Raw genomic sequence first — 20,883 nt, 5'->3', positions numbered from 1 at the left:
TTACCTACCCCAAATGCCAATCAAACCCTGGGAAGAAACATTGTTCATTACAAAAATGAAGCTGATTTGATAGTACTAAGGAAAATCAACAAGAAAGAGCTCAGAAGTCTGATGGAGAAAAAATTTAAAACTATCTTATACCAAAGTACCTTATTATCACATAAAAGAAGCTGTTCATTGGTAATAGAAGTATAAACAAATGTAAATGTAAGTAATGTGAATTAAGCAGAGGCAAGCTGATCAACATGAGGTAAATGTTCATATCATGGTTTATAAAGAAAGTGAATTCAAATAAATTACATGCATTTAATTACCTCGTGAATATCCACATAAATGATATTTGAAAAGTTCACTAAAGTAAACTTTGGTAGTTCATATAGTTTCTCTTTAATCTTTACTTCCTAAGAAATATCCCTTTCTATCTTCCATTTACAGAACTTAAGGAGGAATTTCGCTAATATTCCTATATTTACAAAAAAGAATTTCTATCCTGGGACAAAGTCACCAATTAAATCTTGACTCAAGTATTTTGAAAAATAGAAAACTCTCTATAATAAGGTATATAAGATATTCTACAAAATACATTTACATACCACTCTCTCTCTCTTTCTCTCTCTCTGTTTTTCCTTTCTTTGTCTTCAGCTTTCGGAGGACTTTTTCTCATTAGGAATCTATTTTCTGGTATAGGAGGGATCTCTTCTGGACGGACAGTAGACTGGGGTTGTGCATCAAGATTTTCTGCTTCACTTTCACTAGATGGGCTTAATAGAAATACACAAAATAAATTTCATTCAGTTATTATGTACATACCCAAAATTTCCAATTGTTTGTATTTCTCTCATTTATGTCACAACATATATACTATCTTGTCCCCCTGCCCCTGCAAAGGGGAAAATCTTCTTCCATTCCTTTTACAAACAAAATAACCAATCAAAAAACAAAATAAAATGAAATATTTGTAGCAGGGCCTGGTGGTGCACACTTGTATTCCCAGGAGCTCGGAGGCTGAAGCAGGAGGACTGCAAGTTCAAAGCCTACCTCAACAAAAAGCTGTAAATAACTCAGACCCTGTCTCAAAAGTGGGGGCAGGGGGAGGGGGTAGGCCTGGAATTTGGTTCAGTGGTTAAGCACCCCTGGGTTCAATCTCTGGTATCCTATACCTCCCAAAAGTGTTATCACACTCAAAAACATTTTTCTAAAATCTATGGGTAAAGATATTAGATTTTTAAAGTCTATAGTACACAGATTATTGCAAACGAAACTGAAAAGAAAGCAAATATGTAGTTAATATCTGCTTTTAATCCACATGCTATCATAAAAACCAAGAAGATAAAGAACATAAAACCCAGGAGAGAATACTATAGAAAATAAGGAACACATTATTTTTTGTAATCCTCATTATCCCAACAATCTCACAGAAAATATATAAACCTAAATCTGGACTGGTGGCATGTGCTCCTAATCCCAGCTACTTAGCAAGGTTAAGGCAGGAGACTGAGAGTTGGGGGACAGCCTGGGCAACTGAGTGAGACCTCCTAAAAAAAAAAAAAAAAAGCAAAAATAAGACTGGTGCGGTGTCATGTACCTATAATCCCACCTACTCAGGAAGCTGAGGCAAGAAAATTGCAAATCTGAAGCCAGTCTGGGCAAGTTAATGATACTCTATATTAAAATAAAATAAAAAAGGGTTGGGGATGTAGTTCACTGGTAGACTGTTTACCTAGCATGCTTGAGACCCTGGGTTCAATCTCCAAAACAAAACAAACCAAAACCAAAACACTATACTATAAACTAGTGCATCATTTCTTAGAGAAAACACAAAATGAACTCAGAGGGAATGAATGTACTGTTTTAATTTAGTGACTGTAGCATATAAGATTGGTCTTATATGATACTCTAGGCAATAAAAATTTCTATTATAATGCTCATGTGTAATTGATTCAGAATCTCAACAGATTTATTTATAAAACAGAAGGGAATCAGAATATAAAGCTATTATTATAAAAGTAAGACCTTTTTTTGCTTTTCTTTCGCTTCTTCTTTTCTTTCTTGTGTTTTCGGGAATTTTTCCTATGCTTCTTTTTTCTTTTTTTTGACTTCTCTTCAGAAGCACTTTCAGAGTCAGAAGAATCAGAAGAGGACTGAGAATCACTTGAGCTATCTGAATCACTGGATGATGATGAGGAAGAAGATGATGACTTATGCCTTTTCTTTTCTTCTTTCTTAACTTTAATAAAAACAAAAAGGTTTGGTTCAATTAATTTTTATATAAACTTTATAAGCATAAATTTTAAAATTTCTGTAGATTCCCACAACTCTAGTATTTAACTGAGCTCATCTAGTTATATGAATTGAGGGGTAATGAGGTACAAGAAAGGAATCAAGACTCAGCTTTAGAATTCAGATCTCCAGATCGATGGGTCAAAATCATACCTATTAAGGCTAAAGAATTTTTGAAAAGAAATGTTAGTATAAAATGCCAAACTGAGGGCTGGGGTTGTGGCTCAGTGGTAGAGTGCTTGCCTAGCATATATGAGGCACTGAGTTTTATTCTTAGCACCTCATATAAATAAAAAAAATCCACTGACAACTAAAAAAAATGCCAAACTGAGTTACATTTAAGAAACATTTGAATAACAAACTTTTTTGGTTTTTTTGTTGTGGTGCTGAAGGATTGAACCCAGGCCTTGTGCACACAAAGGCAAGCATTCTACTAACTGAGCTATATCCTCAGCCCTTGAATAACAACTTTTAAAGAGGCAAAGAATTAAACATTTAAGATCCCCTAGATTCTAATCATCTTATGTAGCCTTCTATGTTTTCTCTTATCATCAGGCTGGAGGTAGAACTCAGAAAGGAAATCGGGGAAAAAAATCTTTGTAGGAACAAAGATAGGAAACATAATTTTCTTGGCATGGACTTATGCTTCAATGTCTGAATACTCCTATAATGATTAAGAAATATAGCTTTAGTTGAAGTACAGATTCATAACAGAAGTCACTTGCCTAAGAACTGGATTGGGGTCTCTACCAAAAGTCATTTCAAATTCAAATTTTATTTTGGTGCAATAATTATTTTTAAAAGAGTCCAAAAAATTTTAAACAAAGGCTCAATTAATAAAATCCAGGGGGTACAATTGTGGGAACTGCTACATGACAAATGACAGCTTCGTCAAAGAATACATTTCAAAGAAACATAAAGGGAAATGATAAGGGAATCTATTAAACAAATGCAGGCCCCCCCCTTCCCCCTCTCTCGACAGGTTCTTATATTTTGCCTAGGCTGCCTGGGTGCAAATCATTCTTCTTCCTCAGCCTCTCAAGTAGGTGGGATCATAGACAGACATGTGCCACCAAGCCTGGCTCAAATGATAAACAAAAAATACTGTACAAGCTGGACACAGTGGGACACCCTGGGTAATTCCAACTACTTGGGAGGCTGAGGCAGAAGGTTCTCAAGTTCAAGGTCAGCCTTAGCAACTTGGAGCTAGAGATATAGTTCAGTGGTTAAGAGCCCCTGGGTTCAATTCTCAGTATCAACTCACAAGACTGATCTCAATGTTTAAATTTCATTTGGATCCAGATTCAAACAACAAAACAATTAATAAAACAATTATAGAGGGGTTGGGATTGTGGTTCAGTGGTACAGCATTTGCCTCACACATGTAGGACACTGGGTTTGATCCTCAGCACCACATAAAAATAAATAAAGATCATGTCGATCTATAGCTGAAAAAATAAGAAATAATTATAGAACACTATCAGGATTATGTGTATTATGTGTATATTATTATGATATTTTTAGAGTTCTCTATTGAAAATAATGCAATATTTATTGGTATTTATTAAACTGTCATACTTAGAATTTGCTCTAAAATGTATAAACAAGACCAGGTATAGTGGCACATGCCTCAAGTAGTCCTAGCTACTCCAGGAAGCATGCAAGGCAGGATCATTTGAACCCAGGGTTTGAGACCAACCTGGGCAAAACAGTGAGATCCCACATTCAAAAAAAGGGGGAGTGATTCTGAGGAAGAAGTAGCTGGACATGATAAAACAAGATCAGTCATGAATAAATTGAAGGTGGATAATAAAAATTATGTTATCCATTTTATTTACTTGCACATGTCAATATTTCCTATACAATAATCACAAAGGAAATACATCTTTGAACTGTCTGTTGGCTCCCTGATTAAAGGACCTTAGTCAAGGAGTTAAGAGCTGGTTTGTGTTAGTTTTAGGAACACCTGAGGATTTGTTTTGTCTGCTTTTAGTTTTTTATTTAGTATTAGGAATTGAACCTAGGGGCACTTTACCACTAAACTACATCCCCAACCCTTTTTGTTTTATTTTTGAGAAAGGGTCTCACTAAGTTGCTTAGGGTCTTGCTAAGTTGCTGAGGCTGGGCTCAAACTTGTGATCCTCCTGCCTTAGTCTCCCAAGTCGCTGGGATTACAGGCATGCACCATCATGTTCAGCTAAACCTGATTTGATACGTGGGCAAATTATCTTTGCAATTCTTTTTTTCTTTTTTTTTTTTTAAGAGAGAGAAATTTTTTAATATTTATTTTTTAGTTTTCGGTGGACACAAGATCTTTATTTTTTTATTTTTATGTGGTGGTGAGGATCGAACCCAGCGCCCCACGCATGCCAGGCGAGCGTGCTACCGCTTGAGCCACATCCCCAGCCCCTGCAATTCTTAACTCAGAATTTATAGGAACATAATAAATCCAAGATAAATGAGAATCTGGCTGAAGTTACTATGTGCATGCCCCAAGGGCTTATGCTTCACTGTCAAGAATGGTAATTTAGTACTGATCACATGCTGCTGCACTAGAGAATGAGAACAAGATATAAAAGCTGCGGAGACCCAAATGCAATGATTTAACTGAACATTCAGTTATGTTTCTTGGGAGAAACATGAAACACATCAAATATAAGATGCCTGGGAATCATATCTCCAATATGCTGTTGTTGTCCTAGCTGTGTTACTTCCTATCCTGTCTCTTTTCTTAAAAGAAACTTAATGCTGATGAAGTCTATTTTGTTGTATGAGTCCAACTGTTAATCTGAACCACTGCTGCTGGCAAGGCAGAGTGGGTATTCAAACATGTAAAAACTAAAAAAATCTACTAATGTGTAATGTACAAAACTAAAAAACTGAGAAGTATGCAGGGGTGGGAAGTGGGGTGGGAAATGAAAGTTTTAAAGATACCTAAGGAAGAAAATAAATTCATAATGAGCAAGTCTAAATGAAACCACATAATATGTAAGCAAAATGAAAATATTTCACATAAACACCAAGTATACCTATTAAAATTACTTAATAAAGCTTAGCAACATTTAACCTCATGATTAACAAATCTTTATTCACCAGGTTCAACTTATATTTACTTTGCATTACAATTCTTTCCTATGACAAATGTATCACAAACGATTTATTATAAAAGCAAGCCCACCTTCTCCATCAAGTGTATTAAGTGTATTTTAAATGACCGTTATTATATATTACCTTTGTTTGTTTTGTTCTGTTTTTGTGATACTAGGGATTGAACTCAGGACTTAAAAATGCTAGGTAATGCTCTACTACTGATCCCCAGCTCTATACATTACTTTTGGGGAAAAGATTTTTTTTTCTTTTTTTGGTACTGGAGATTGAACAGAAGGCTGCTTTACCACTGGCTATGTCCCTGACCCTCTTTATTTTTTATTGAGACAGGTCTTCCTAAGTTGCCCAGGATGGCCTCAAGTCTCCAATTCTCCTGCCTCAGGTTGCTGGGATGATAGGTATGCTCCAACCACACTCAATAAAAAAAAGATTTCAGTGAAGCAAGTTTTTAAATAATATGGAAGGTCAAAAAGAGACTCAGAACTATTTTTATATTAATGTAAACTTACTGAGCATCAGACATTTTTGTTTGTTTGGTAAAGGGATTGAACAGAACAGACATTAACTATAAAAGGAAAATAAACTGTATTTTAAGAAAAGCACCCTAGAATAAAGCTTACAAAGTCTGAAATTGAAAAGATCCCCTGTTCCTCTCTTTTGATGTTTGTCAATATTATTTTGAGTAAAATTTAACTGATGTGACCTTTTCCTACAAAACCTGCTCAGGAAAATAAGACCAAAAAATGTGAATTCAATGTCAAACAGCATTAGAAAATATATAGTTCGGTGATACATCTATAAAAATTCTCAACTATAATAAAACATATATGTTCCTATAAAGCACTGAACTATGAGAATCTACATTAAGAACAACATGGCGGATGGGGAAAACATTTAAGAGCATAACACTCACTTTTATCAATGACACATTAAAAAAAAAAAAAAAAGAAAAGGAAGCCAGGTGCAATGGCACACACCTATAATCCCAGCAGCTCCAGGTTGAGGGAGGAGAACTACAAGTTCAAATAGGCCTCAGCAACTTAGCAAGACCCTGTCTCAAAAAGGCTGGGGATGTGGCTCAGTGGTTAAGAGCCCCGGGTTCAATCCCTGGTACCAAAAATATAGAAAGCACATAAAAATGGCAGCAGTTTTACTTACATTAAGTGGTTCAGAAATCTAAAAACAACAATAAATATGACATTTTACTTTGAAAATGACCTGGGGTTCAGGGGCTGGGGATATGGCTAAAGTAGTAGCACGCTCGCCTGGCATGTGTGAGGCAATGGGTTCGATCCTCAGGACCACATAAAGATAAAATAAATGACCTAGGGTTTGCTTGAGAAGTATCAGAAGGGCTGCAGCTTGTGAATTCTTATAAAATGGTAAAACAGTGATTTGAAATGAGTTTTAAGAGCAGACTGTACAGAGTATGGCTCATAGCACATGTAATGAACTGCAGTAGCTAGTGTATGTCTGAGATGTGTGTGTTAATTTTTTGTATATTCCTATGAAGTAATTCAGCTGGGTACGGTTTTTCTGCATTCACTTAGTATTTCTTGTAAAAAACATCAGGTATAAGCAAGAAATTGTTATTATATTCAAATTATTTTCTAATATATCAATCACAATGGAACAAATGCATGTTTTCAAAATAATCAGTCTAGTATAAAAAACTTTTTAGGATTTGAAATAGGAGTAAAAATAAGTAGTGGGGAGCAGTTATCCGTAATGTACTTATAAAGCAGTAATCATTATAAAGGTCTAAAGTCATTTAAGCATGAGATTTTATATTTTAAAAGGGAAGGTTTTTAGATAAGACAAAAAGCTTAGAAAAAAGGAAAAGAGAAATTACAAATAAGATGGAATACATTCATTTCTTCCTGGTTCTAGTAGACACCTTAGATGTGCAAAGAACATACATTAAGAAGACTCTGAGGGGGGCTGGGATTGTGGCTCAGCAGTAGAGTGTTTGCCTGGCACTTATGAATGTGAGGCCCTGGGTTCGATCCTCAGCACTACATAAAAAGAAATAAATAAAGATTAAAAAAAAACAAAAAAAAGAAGAAGACTCCGAGGGGCTGGGATATATCTCAGCTGGTAGTGTTTGCCCCGTGTGAACAAGGCCCTGGGTTCAATCCCCAGCACCACCACCAAAAAAAAAAAAAAAAAAAAAGACAAGACTCTGAAAGGTAGAAAGAAGGAAAGTGATCAAGGATCTCTGGCCTTGAGAATGACAGAAATTCTAATTTTGCCACCCATATATCTGAAACTGTATGCTAGAGAAAAGTGCATCTGCATCTTAGATATGCTAATGCGCAATTTTTTTTAAGTCTCAAGAAAACCCTGCTTTCAAAGTGATTTTTCTTTTTTTTCTTTTGGCCAATACCTCTCTATGACAACCAAATAAAAAGAATTAAAAAAAAAAAATGTGCCATTGCCTGCTTTTCCCCTTATCAATATCAGCAGAGATTAAGTGGAGAAATTGGATTTCCAATCATCCTGCCCTTGGTGAAAGCAAGCAGCATTCCTCTTCCCTTGCCAGAGTAATTTCAGTAGAAACAAAGTAGGAAGCCTCAGCATCAATTGTCTGTAACTCTCCCTCTGTGTTGGCACATGACAGCTGGGGAAAGGACTCTTTAAGCCTATACATAAGGTCCTTGCAGACTCTCAAATGAAAAAGATCAGAATTAATATGGCAAAACATTTCATAACTAAACTACAATACTAAAGAACACCCAGGTTTCCCAATCAGCCTCTGAGTAGCAAATAAAGCAGACCAGAATAACACTAGATTTAACACACATGCTAAATCTAGAAGTGATTGGTAGCAAAAATAGAAAAATATAAACAGAACTTAATGTCTCATAATACCCAAAATGTTCATGATACAAGGGGAAAAAAAAGAAAGAAAAAGAAGAAAAAACCAGCCACTTTAATAAGAACCAGGAAAAACACAACTTAAGTGAAAAAAGATAATCAAAATATACTAAATCAAGATGACTTAGTTATTGGAATTAAGTCAAAAGGATTTATTTATTTATATTTTTGGCAATGGTGGGAACTGAACTCAGGGCCATATACATGTGAGGCAAGTCTCTACCACTAAACTATACCCACAGCTCCATTTATTTTATTTTGAGACAGGGTCTCACTAAGTTGCTGAGGCTGGCCTCAGATTTTGATTTTCCTGTTTTGGCCTCTTGAGTAACTGGGATTACAGGCATCCACCACTGTGACTTGTCTGAGAAGGATAAAAAAGAAGTCATCAATTAAAAAAAAAAAAAAAAAGTTTTGAACTGCATGCAGTGGAGGGTGACTATAGTCCCAGATGCTTAGGACACTGAGGAAGAATCTCTTGACCCAGGAATTCAAGGCCAGACTAGGCAACAGAGCAAGACACTGTTTCAAAAAAGAATGGAATGTACCAACAAATCCCACCATTTTGTACACCCATAATGCATCAAATAAAAAACAAGAGGAGGAAAAAAATAAAATCCATTTGAAACTGGGCAGAAGGGAGCTCCAAGAAGCAATTACAAACTTCTAAAACAGATTTAAAAAGTGAAAAATCTCAGAAGATATAAAGTACCAAATGGAAATTTTAGAACTAAGATATACAATACCTGGGGGGGGGGGGAGAACCAACCCAGAACTTAACTTACTATAAACACTCAACAGCAGAGTAGACATGACAGAGGAAAGAATTAGTGAGTCAGAAGAGAGATCAACAGAAACCCCCCAACCTGGATGGCACAAAGAAAACACATTGAACAACAACAACAACAACAAAAAATGAGTAAAGCCTCACAGACCCACAGAATAATATTTGTGTGACTGAAGTCCCAGAAGAAAAGGAGAAAACGTCAAAAAATATTCTAATTAGTAATAGAAGAAATTTTTCTACATCTGGAAAAATGTATAGATCCACAGATTCAAGAAGCTGAGTGAGTTGTGTAGGGTGGTACATGCTTGTAATCCCAGCAACTCAGGAGGTTTAGGAGGGAGGATCCCAAGTTCAAGGCCAGTCTGAACATCCTGGCAAGACCCTTTCTTAAAGTAAAAAATATAGAAAGGGCTGGGAATGTAGCTTAGTGGCAGAGCACCCCTGGAATCAACCCTCAGTACCACAAAGATAAAGGAAAAAAAAAAACCAAAAACAAAACGCTGAGTGAGTCTCAAATACGATAAACTCTAATACACACCAAGACACACTACAAACTTACTTCTAAAAACAAAACATTGAAAGCAGCTAGAAGCCTGGTGTAGTGATAGATACCTGTAATCTCAGGCATTGGGAGGATGAGGTAGAAGGATCATAAATTTGAGGCCAGCCTCAGCAACTTGGTCAAAATATGAAATGGGAGCTGGGGTTGTGGCTTAGTGGTAGAGTGCTCGCCTAGCACGTGCAAGGCCCTGGGTTCAATCCTCAGCATCACATAAAAATAAATAAATAAATATAGAGTTAAACTACAACTAAAAAATATTAAAAGAAAAAAGTCTACTACCATGTGGTTTTGCAAAGGATACAGGGCAACTTATTTTCCTACATTTTAACAGCAGTGTCTACCAAAGTTACAAATGCACAATCCTTGTAATTCGGTAAGTTTTAGGAATTTATCCTACATGATCAATATATGAACATATGTGTGGAATTGATGTACAAATGTGGGAATGGGAACTCTAATGGACAGAGACAGGAAGGAGAATTTTATTACATATTTTAAATGTGATTATGTTGTTACACATTCTAAATTTTAAACCAAAAGAACAGACTAAATTTTAAAAATTGGGTATATAGTTTTAGTTAGGAAGAATAAGTTTGGGTTTTTTTATGTTTATTTATATAGTATGGTGACTATAATTAATAATAATGCATTATGTATTTCAAAACCACAGACAGAAAAACTTACATGTTCTCACTACTAAAAATAAGTTTGAGGGATTAGATACAACAATTAGTTTGATTTTCTTCCCAAATTGTTCATATAGATCATCACTTTGAACCCCATAATTTTATATGCAATAACTTCTCACTTTACCATAAAAATCTTTTTAAAGAGCATTTTAAAACTCTAAGTATGACAATTGTTTTCACCTCACTCTCAATACAAAGGAACAAAACTAAAACCACAAAATCCTAATCCTTGCCTAACCATTTACACAAGATAAAGTGCAAAATATTTTTACATGCACTTAAGTATCCTTAAGGTAAAAATGAAACAGAAGTAAAAGCAAAAGCCACAATGCAAAGTTAAGAATCATAATGAGGGCTGGGGATGTGGCTCAAGCGGTAGTCCGCTTGCCTGGCAAGCGTGCGGCCCGGGTTCAATTCTCAGCACCACATACAAACAAAGATGTTGTGTCCGCTGATAACTAAAAAATAAATATTAAAAAAATTCTCTCTCTCTCTCTAAAAAAAAAAAAAAAATAATAAAAAAAAGAATCATAATGAATGAAAAGGAATTATAAAGAGTAACACTTTCCTGGGTTATTTCTGATGTCTTGATTTAATTATCTGTTTTTTTTTTTTTTTTTTTTACAGTACTAGGGATAGAACAGAAGGTCTCACACATGCATCCCCAGGCCTTGAGTTTATTTTAGATTATGTAGTTCACTTATCATTATGTTAAAGAATTTCCCAAACCTGTCCCCTGACCTTTATTAGTGGGGGTGGGGTGGGGATAGTGGTGGCGAGTTTGTAATCCTATCAATTAAGTATTGGACTTATCAGTATAATATTAAGGTTAAAAAAACAAACTTCAGAACATCTTATTTGTAAAAACCCAAGGTAAGAAAAACGCTAACTTGTTCTTTATTTGGGTCTTAAAACCAATGAATTTCATTTGAACCTGTAATAGTTAATTTCCAAATTAACCTTCAAAATAAAATTTGAAATAAAGAGCTATTCCCAAAATGGTTTCCTTCAGAAAATTTCATTTCGTATTACTGGTCTTCTCTTCTAAGTAATATCTAAGTTTAACATCCCACTCACTACTTTCCAGTAAAAGTATCAGAAATACTTTAAAAATAAAGATACTGAAATGAGCCTATCATGTCTCCTGAGTAGATATATTCTTTATAAAATGAAAATGCTCTAAGTGAAAAATGCATTTAATACCTCAACCTCCCAAACATCATGGCTTAGCAACACAACATAACAGAGACACATCACTTGCAGTTAGTTGACTGGTTGACAGAGCTACGGCACTGCTGCCATGCTCCACCACAGAAGAGTATGTACCACCGTGATGACAAATATATATTAGTTTTTGTCCATGAATCATAACTCTTTCCCAAACCCAGGCTACAGAAACTATAATTTTTCCCCCCCAGGAAGGTTAAAAAACCTCATCTTTACTGGGTGTAGTAGTGCATACTTATTGGGAGGCTGAGGCAGGAGAACCTTAAGTTTGAGGGCAGTCTCAGCAACCTGACATGGCCCTAGGCAACTTACTGAGACCCTGTCTCAAAATAAAAAAGGGCCAGATAGCTCAGTGGTAAAGAGCCCCTGTGTTCAATCCCCATTATGCCACCCTCCCAAAAAGAAAAAGAAACTAATCTTCCTCCACCTTTCTGTCTTGGAGAGTGCCTAAAAAATTCTCTGAAGCTATCCTATCTGATAATAGATCTCAAGACCTCATTTCAGAAGAGGTCTTCCCTTATACCTGGGAAGAAGGACTGTTGCATGGAAAGACCAAGAAGAATCTGGACAGGCCTTGGTGGATATTTTCATCAGTCTATAAGCATTAGATCATACCGTTTGCCACATTTTTACACAGTTGTCATGTTACAATCATGCTTAGGCAATGAAGTCTCAATAAACACGCAAACAACAGGGGCTGGTGTGTGGCTCAATGGTAGAGCACTTGCCTAGCATATGTGAAGCACTAGGTTCAATTCTCAGCATCACATATCAATAAGTAAAAATAAATAAATAAATAAGTAAATAGGTAAATGTCCATTGACAACTAAAAAACATGTTTTAAAAAAAAAACAATCCTTGGGCTGGGGATGTGGCTCAAGTGGCAGCGCACTCGCCTGGCATGTGTGAGGCACTGGGTTCGATCCTCAGCATCACATAAAAAATAAAGATATTGTGTAGAACTAAAACTAAAAAATAAATATTAAAAAAAAAAAAAACCTTAAACAGGATTCATTCTGGACAACTGAACACATGGGAGGTTCCTGGAGTGTGACACACCAGAGGATATTAGAAGCTCTGTGCCCCTTCTTCCATACCTTGCCCTATGAATCCCTTCATTGATTATCTTATTTGAAGCATGGTTTCCATTAAATTAGTGCAACTTTTACACCATCATAATGTAAAAAAAAAATCCCAAACCATGGCAATTTGGGACTACCTGCATAAGATTCAACAGCTGTTTCCTATTGTGCTTTTCTTTCTGTACTGCCAGACAATCTGTTTCCTACCTTTTCTTCTCATATAACTATATGTTGCCATGTTGTCACAACTCGGTTCCTGTGTGTACTTTGTAATGTAGCAATGCCCTCATCTCTTGTTGCATGGCCAAGACAGATTCCTCAACTGCAGTGGACTCTGAAGAGAACAACACGACCAGAGGTCATGTCAACTACTGAAAAAATTAGGAAACTCCTTAATCAAGGCAGTGGTTTCATTTTCTGGTGGTCTGTGTTCTATTTTCCACTCCTGAGAATGCTTCATTGAGTCTCTTGGGGACACTTTTGTTTTGAACTCCAGTGTTCTATCTCTGCATATATGTTGAAAGGTTTTTCTCTTGGACCCTGAACTTCCTCTGGCAAATTTACATAGCCAAAAAAGCAAGATTTTTAATCTTGCAATAGAAAAGGGAAAAGGACCCCAAGGAGACAGCTCAGACTCATGAAGACAGGTGGGCCCAGTCTGAGATTTCTTTCAAAGTCTCTTTGTCTTGTTTCAGGAAGTCAAAACACACACACACACACACACACACACACACACACCTATATATTTTAAAAATTAGGGTGAAAATCTTTCACACAGGCTAATATGATGATGATTAACATCACGGTGTTGCATAAAGCTTTTTGACTATTTTTGGGTTTTTGTTGTTTTTTGGTACTGAAAATTGAATCAAGAGGTACTTTACCACTGAGCCACATCCCCTGCTCTTTTTTTATGTTGAGACAGGGTCTCTCTAAGTTGCTTAGGGCCTCACTAAGTTGCTGAGGCTGGCCCTGAACTTTAGATCCTCCTGCCTTAGGCTCCCAAGTCACTGGCATGCACCACACCTGGCTTTTTGATTGTTTTTGATTTAAAATTCTTGTAAGGAAGCCAAACTTAAAAGTTGGATATAAGACAGCTCTATCTAAACAAAGATTACACAGATGTATGGCTAAATTCATTCTAAGAAATGTTCTGAATGGTAATTGAAAGACCATGGGATAACTGGTGTCAAACTATGATCTTAAGTAAAGATCTTTACCTCTGGGTTGGGGTTGTAGCTCAGTGGTAGGGAGCACTTGCTAGCATGTGTAAGGCACTGGGTTCGATTCTCACCACCATAAAACAAAATAAACAAAAAAACACTTTACTTCTTTCCAGTGTGATTCAGAACACACTAGGCATGAGAGAGTTCAGGCTCAAAACAAATCTGACCTTCGTAGAAACTCCTGAAAAGACAGATACTAAAAAGGGGGCAGAATCTTTCCTGTGTAAGGGAACAGGTAAGGACAAGGTATGCTAATTTACCAGGGGTTTAAGTGACACAGAGTAGGATGCTACATCAATTTTCAGAACCAACTGGCCACAATGGCATAGAAAAACTAGCATTTATTCCTTCAGGTGACAATGCATTATAAAGATGCCAGGAATAATATATAAAGAGTCACACATACTACAGGGAAATAAATACCTGACCTCTTAATATCAAAACATTCTTAATACTAAATTAATTAGAGATTATGATTAGTGTTTATGGTTTCAAATGTGAGTTTTACTAACTCATTCTCTTTCTATATAAGCCACATAGAATCTCATTAGCTTTTATAAGCAGAGAATAGATCTTAATACAAGAGACCTGAAAGACCATAAAATATAAGAAAAATAATGTCAAACACAGAATACAAGATTTTTCTATATGATGTGAAAATAAGTAGTACCTTAAGCCAAAATATTATAGTTGAATTAACAATATTCTGAAGAATCAAACATCAGCAGGTTCAGGGTATAAAATTTATCAACACTAATAGAGATTGTTTTTATTAATTTAAAAAAATATAAATGATTTATATAGCACTCAATTCTCAAAGCACTTCATTCTTTATCCAAAAAATGCAGACATTATTCCTATTTGTTACTAAGAATATAAATCAAGTTTCATTTACAACAAAAATCATTTTACATAGTCTCATTATACTCCTACAATGTTAATAGTAATATATTTAATATGCAATGGATAAAACATGAAATCATCAAAATCAAGATAGAATACAGAAACAGAAAATTTAAAATAAGCATTTTAGTTCTCTACACCCACCTAGGATCTCTTAAAATTAAAACAACACAAAATGTGTATATTTCTAAATATTATACAGCAAATGAGTAGACCTAAAAGGTGAGAAACCAAATGTTCTTCTTCAAGCAATTCTGAAAGGCATGTTAAAGACATTTAAACTTTAATGAATTAGTGACATAAGCTTTTATTACTCCCTAGATTAATAAGAACAGAATCAGTTTAATGTTTTATTATTCTCTATACTAGTTTGAAGGTAATCTCATTCTGTTACTCTCAGAGCATCAGACCCAATATTTGTAATTCATAGAAGCAGTCACATCTCTCAGATTATAGAGACAAAATGTTCACTCAAAACAAAGTTCTTGGGCTGGGGTTGTGGTTCTGTGGGAGAGTGCTTGGCTAGCATGCATGAGGCACTGAGTTCTATCCCTAGCACCACATTAAAAAAAAAAAAAAAAGTTCTTACCATTTCAGATAACATCACATCAAATTAGCTTCATATTAGCTTCAAATAGTCTGGTCTAGTCAACTAAGAGAAGTTTTAAAACATGCAGGATGTTTCTGAATGTAAGCAACACACGAAGGGAAAGAATTTATTCCGTCAGTTTCTTAATCTATCTTATTCTCATCAATTGCCATCCTATCCCACCCATTTTTTCTTCCTCTAGAATGTTTACACCCATGCTCTTTAGACAACTTGTTTTTTTTTTTTAAAAAACAAACCAAGTAGAAGCAAAAGGGTAAATTATTACAAATAAATGAGGAAAAATGTAAATGGTTCCATGTTTAATGAACAAAGTAAAAAGCAGGATAAACACTTGAAAAAAATTTTAAAAAATGCTGCTAGGCACAGTTGTGTACTCCTGTAATCCTAGTGGCTTGGGAGGCTGAGGCAGGAGGATCACAAGTTGAAAGCCAGCTTCAACAACCTAGCAAAGCCCTTAGCAAGAACCTATCTCAAAATAAAAAAATTAAAAAGCTGGGGTAAGGGATGTGGCTTAATGGTTAAGTGCCCTTGGGTTCAATCTCTAGTATCAATAAAAAGAAAAAAAAAAAGAAAATACAAAAATGTCAAGAATATATAATACAGAAAGAATAGTCTCTTCAATAAATGGGGATGACTGCAGGAGTAGTTCCAACGTATAAAATGCATACTTACAATGTGAGAAGCGTTGGGGAATCCCCAGCACTCTCTAAGACAATAAAAATGGGGTTAGGATAACTGCATATTCACATGTAGAAGAATAGAATTAGACTTTTATCCCACAATATACACAAAAAATTAACTTGAAATGGATTAAAACTTGAAACAATTTTTTTGGATATGACCCCAAAAGCACAGGCAGCTGAAAACATGAATGGGATTCACATCAAATTAAAAAACTTCTGCATAGGAGCTAGTGTTATAGCTCAGTGGTAAAGTGCTTACCTAGCATGAGTGAGGCACTGGGTTCAATTCTCAGCATCACATATAAACAAGTAAATAAAATAAAGTCTACCAAAAACTAAAAAGTATTTTTTTTTTAAAAAAGAAGCTTTTGCATAATCAAGGAAATAATCAAGAATCAAGACACAGTAAATGGAATAGGACAAAATATTTGCAAACCACGCATCTGATAAGGGATTATTACTGAAAATATAAGGAACTCAAGCAACTCAGTAGCAAGAAAATAACTTGATTTTTAAAAATGGTTCAAGGAAAAAAAAAAAAAAGAATGGACCAAGGACCTGCACATTTCTCAAAGTAAGACATATGCAACAACACTAATAAGGAGAAAAATGAAAATTAAAACCACAATGAAATACCACCTCATACCTGTTAGAACAGCTCTTAAGAATATAACAAAAAAGTGTTGGTGAAGATATGGAGAAAAGGGAACATTCTGCATACTGTTGGTGGGAATGTAAATTAGAACAGCATTATGTAAAACAGCATGGAAGTTCCTCAAAAAATTAAAAATAGCTGGGTATGGTGTTGCACACCTATAATCCCAGGTGCTTAGGAAACTGAGGCAGAAGGGTTGCAAGTTCAAGGCTAGCCTGAGCAACATTATCAAGACCCTATCTCAAAATAAAAAAAGAGGGGAACAGCCCAGTAGTAAAGCACTTATGGATACAATCCCCAGTCTAGGGGGGAGAAAAACAACCATGATTAAAAATAAAACGACCGTATGATCCAGCAATCCCACTACTAGATATATATACCCAAAGGAAATTAAACCAGTATGTTGAAGTGATGTCTGCACTACCACTGTGTTATTTTCAATTGTTAAGATACAGAATCAACCTAAGTGTCCCTCAATGGATAAATAGAATAATAAATGTCACACATACCAAAACAAACCCCACACACAATGGAATTCTATTAAGCCTTAAAAAAGGATATCCTGGCTGGGAGTAGCGGCATACACCTGTAATCCCAGTGGCCCTAAGCAACTCACTGAGACCCTGTCTTTAAATAAAAATACAAAATAGTCAGGGGGATATGGCTCAGTGGTTGAGTGCCCCCAAGTTCAATCCCTGGTACCCAAAAGAAAGGGATATCCTGTCATTTGTGGCAACATGGATAAATCTACAAATCTACACCTAATCTATTAGGTGAAATAAGCTACCCGAAAAAAGACAAATACCGAATAATTTCATTTACATATGGATTCTAAAAAAGATAAATTAACAGAAATAGAGAGTGGAACTGATTGGTAGTCTCACTAGGGATCTGAAGAGGAAGGTTGAGAGTATATTCGGAGAGGATGTTGATCAAAGGATACAAAATTTTAGTTAGAAGGAATAAATTCAAGAAATCTACTGTACAACATTGTGAGAACAGTTAATAACGACTATACACTGAGCTCTGTGGCATATGCCTACTCTGGAGGCTGAGAAAGGCAGAAATATCTTAAGTTTGAGGTCACCCTGGGTAATCCTGTTTCAAAAATCAACAACAAGGGGCTGAGGCTGTAGCTCAGTGGTAAAGTGCTTGCCTCGAATGTGTGAGGCACTGAGTTCAATTCTCAGCACCACATAAAAATAAAATACTGTGTGTTCATTTACAACTAAATAAATATTTAAACAAAAAAAGAAAAACAATCAAACAAGAATAAAAAAAAAAAACTACTTAGAGGCTGAGATAGAAGGACTGCAAATTCAAGACCAGCCTGGGTAACTGAGTAAAACCCCATCTCAAAATAAAATTTAAAAAGGTCTGAGCTGTAGCTCAGTGGTAAAGAACTTGCCTTGAATGTGGCAGGTCCTGGGTTCAATTCCCAGTATAGAGGTGAGAAGAAGGAATGACTGTATTCTTAAAAATCACTACCTAGATTTTAAGCTTATCACCATGCGTGTGCAAGCATGTGTGCGTGCACACACACATCAAAAAAGGTAATGTGATTAGCTCAATTATGCAATCCACACACACAAAAAACTACAACATATACATATTTCAAAGCATCACATTGTGCATGATATACATAATTTTTGTCATTAAAAAAAAAAAAAAATAGAGACCGGAGGAGGAAGACGCGCCAGGCGCCCAGCCAAACCAGAGGAGGAAGACGCAAGGCGCCCAGCCAGACAGGAGGAGGAAGTCCGGCCCCACCCCAAGTGCTAGTCCGGAGGAATCCCATCAACCCTTAAAACCCATCAAAGGGAGTGTGGCTACCAGCATTCTGCGGCTGATCCAGGTACCCGGTTTCCAACTCCCCCACTCTTAGCTGTGATAACTCAAAATATTTCCCACAAGCTTTTGGGGGTTGTAGCTATCAACACAAAACAACAACTGTACAGGCACCTGGTTTCTACCTCAGAGACTAGAGTAGGGAAGATACAGGTGGAAGCTCATTTCCTTTCACACTGGCTATACCCACCACTCTGAATACAGAGGCTCAAGCTAGGAATAGACAATGCCACCTACTGGAAGCAAGGAAAACAGTGTTCTGAGAGACTTTTTTTTTTCTCTTTCTTTCTCTTTTCTTCTCTCTCTTCCACAACTTCAGCATATGTGTAACCAAGAACTGTGCATGAACAACCGAATTACCAAAGTAATATAATATAGAGGAATTGCATATACCCCACCTCCCCCCAATTTCTTTTCTTTATTTCTATCTTACTTCCCTTTTCCTTCTCTTATTTCTCTTTTCTTCCTTGTTATTTTCTTTTTTTTAATTCATATTCTCTCTATCCCACTTTCAATCTCCTAACTTTTGCTATCTATACATAGGGTAACTATCTAAATAGATAGGAGGTTGAGTCTATACATTCTTCCATAAATTACCAGTCTAGTGGTTAGAGTTCTCCAAAGGTGCTAAGTTAGTTTAACCTCATACCCTCACTCCTTTCCCTCTAAGTATAACATCCTTCGTCTGAAATTAAGCTTTCTATATGCCACCAGATATGGTACACCTTTTATGAAACTAATGAATATATTCTTAAGTAATAATTAAAACCAATACCTATAGTCTTAGAATCTAACTACAAATGTATTAATAATGAAAACTTGTGCTTAGATAATGTACTGTTGATATTGGGATCTGCTAACATTGTCTTTCTCCGCAAAAGAGGGATTTTGGAGCTATACAAGAACAATACAAATATATAAGGGGAAAAACATTAGCACAACAGTTTCACAAAGCTAGAAAGAATCATGAGCAGTATGAAAAGACAAGGAAAGGAAGGACCACAAACAATACAGGTAAATTCAACATTAGATGAGGTAATATCTGCAGCTGATGGAATGTCAGACAAAGAGTTCAGGATATACATGCTTCAGATGATCTGGAGACTCAAGGAAGACATTATACATCAAATTCAGACAATGAAAAATCACTTTGACAATGAATTACATAAACAAATCCAAGAAGCAAAAGATAAACTCTATAGGGAGATAGAGGATATAAAAAACAAACAAACAGAAATCCTGGAAATGCAGGAAACAATAAACCAAATTAAAAACTCAAATGAGAGTAATACCAGCAGAGTAGAACACTTAGAAGATAGAACTTCAGACAACGAAGAAAAAGTTTTTCAACTTGAAAAGAACATAGACAGCTCAGCAAGAATGTTAAGAAATCATGAGCAGAACATCCAAGAATTATGGGATAACATCAAGAAACCAAGCCTAAGAGTTATTGCAATACAAGAGGGTACAGAGGTCCAAACCAAGGGAATGAGCAATCTATTCAATGAAATAATACTAGAAAACTTCCCAGACTTAAAGAATGAAAACGAAATCCAAATACTAGAAGCCTACAGAACACCGAATGTACAAAATCATAAGAGATCCATACGAAGACACATAATAATGAAGATGCCCAACATACAGAATAAGGAGAGAATCTTAAAACCCACAAGAGAGAGGAAGCAGATTACATTTAGGGGTAAACCAATCAGGATAACTGCTGATCTTTCAACACAGACTCTGAAAGCTAGAAGATCCTGGAACAACATATTTCAAACGCTGAAAGAAAAAGGGTTCCAACCAAGAATCATGTATCCAGAGAAATTAGGCTTCAGGATTGAAGATGAAATAAAAATCTTCCACGATAAACAAAAGTTAAAAGAATTTGCAGCTAGAAAACCAGCTCTTCAAAACATCCTTGGCAAAACATTACAGGAAGAGGAAATGAAAAATAACAATGAAAACCAACAGCGGGAGGTAAAGGAAAAACTAAGCATAGAGGAAAAACAAATCATGTTAAGTATCATACATAACCAAATATGACTGGAAATACAAACCATATCTCAATAGGAACCCTAAATGTTAATGGCTTAAATGCACCAATCAAAAGACATAGGCTAGTAGAATGGATTAAAAAAAAAGATCCAACAATATGCTGCCTACAGGAGACTCATCTGATAGGAAAAGACATACACAGACTGAAGGTGAAAGGTTGGGAAAAATCATACCACTCATACGGACCCCGGAAGCAAGCAAGGGTGTCCATACTTGTAACAAATAAAATAGACTTAAAGCCAAAGTTAATCAAAAGGGATAAACAAGGACATTACATACTGCTCAAGGGAA

General features: G+C 35.7%; 1 protein-coding gene across 4 annotated transcripts in view; it reads right to left on the bottom strand.

The window, feature by feature from the left end:
• Window positions 1-20,883, bottom strand: part of Ppig (peptidylprolyl isomerase G) — a 61,510-nt gene that overhangs the window by 7,509 nt on the left and 33,118 nt on the right. For all 4 annotated transcript variants that reach the window (XM_026389518.2, XM_026389520.2, XM_026389519.2 and 1 more), the window contains 2 exons: window positions 2,014-2,227; window positions 594-761 (listed from right to left, as the gene is read on the bottom strand). In XM_026389518.2, coding sequence (XP_026245303.1) covers window positions 594-761; window positions 2,014-2,227 — 382 coding nt within the window. The remainder of the gene's footprint in view (window positions 1-593; window positions 762-2,013; window positions 2,228-20,883) is intronic.

Source organism: Urocitellus parryii, chromosome 1 (assembly GCF_045843805.1).
Source record: "Urocitellus parryii isolate mUroPar1 chromosome 1, mUroPar1.hap1, whole genome shotgun sequence".
In the NCBI taxonomy this organism is placed as follows: domain Eukaryota; kingdom Metazoa; phylum Chordata; class Mammalia; order Rodentia; family Sciuridae; genus Urocitellus; species Urocitellus parryii.
The sequence above is the reverse complement of the archived record's forward strand: the minus strand, read 5'-3'. Positions and strand labels throughout refer to the sequence as shown.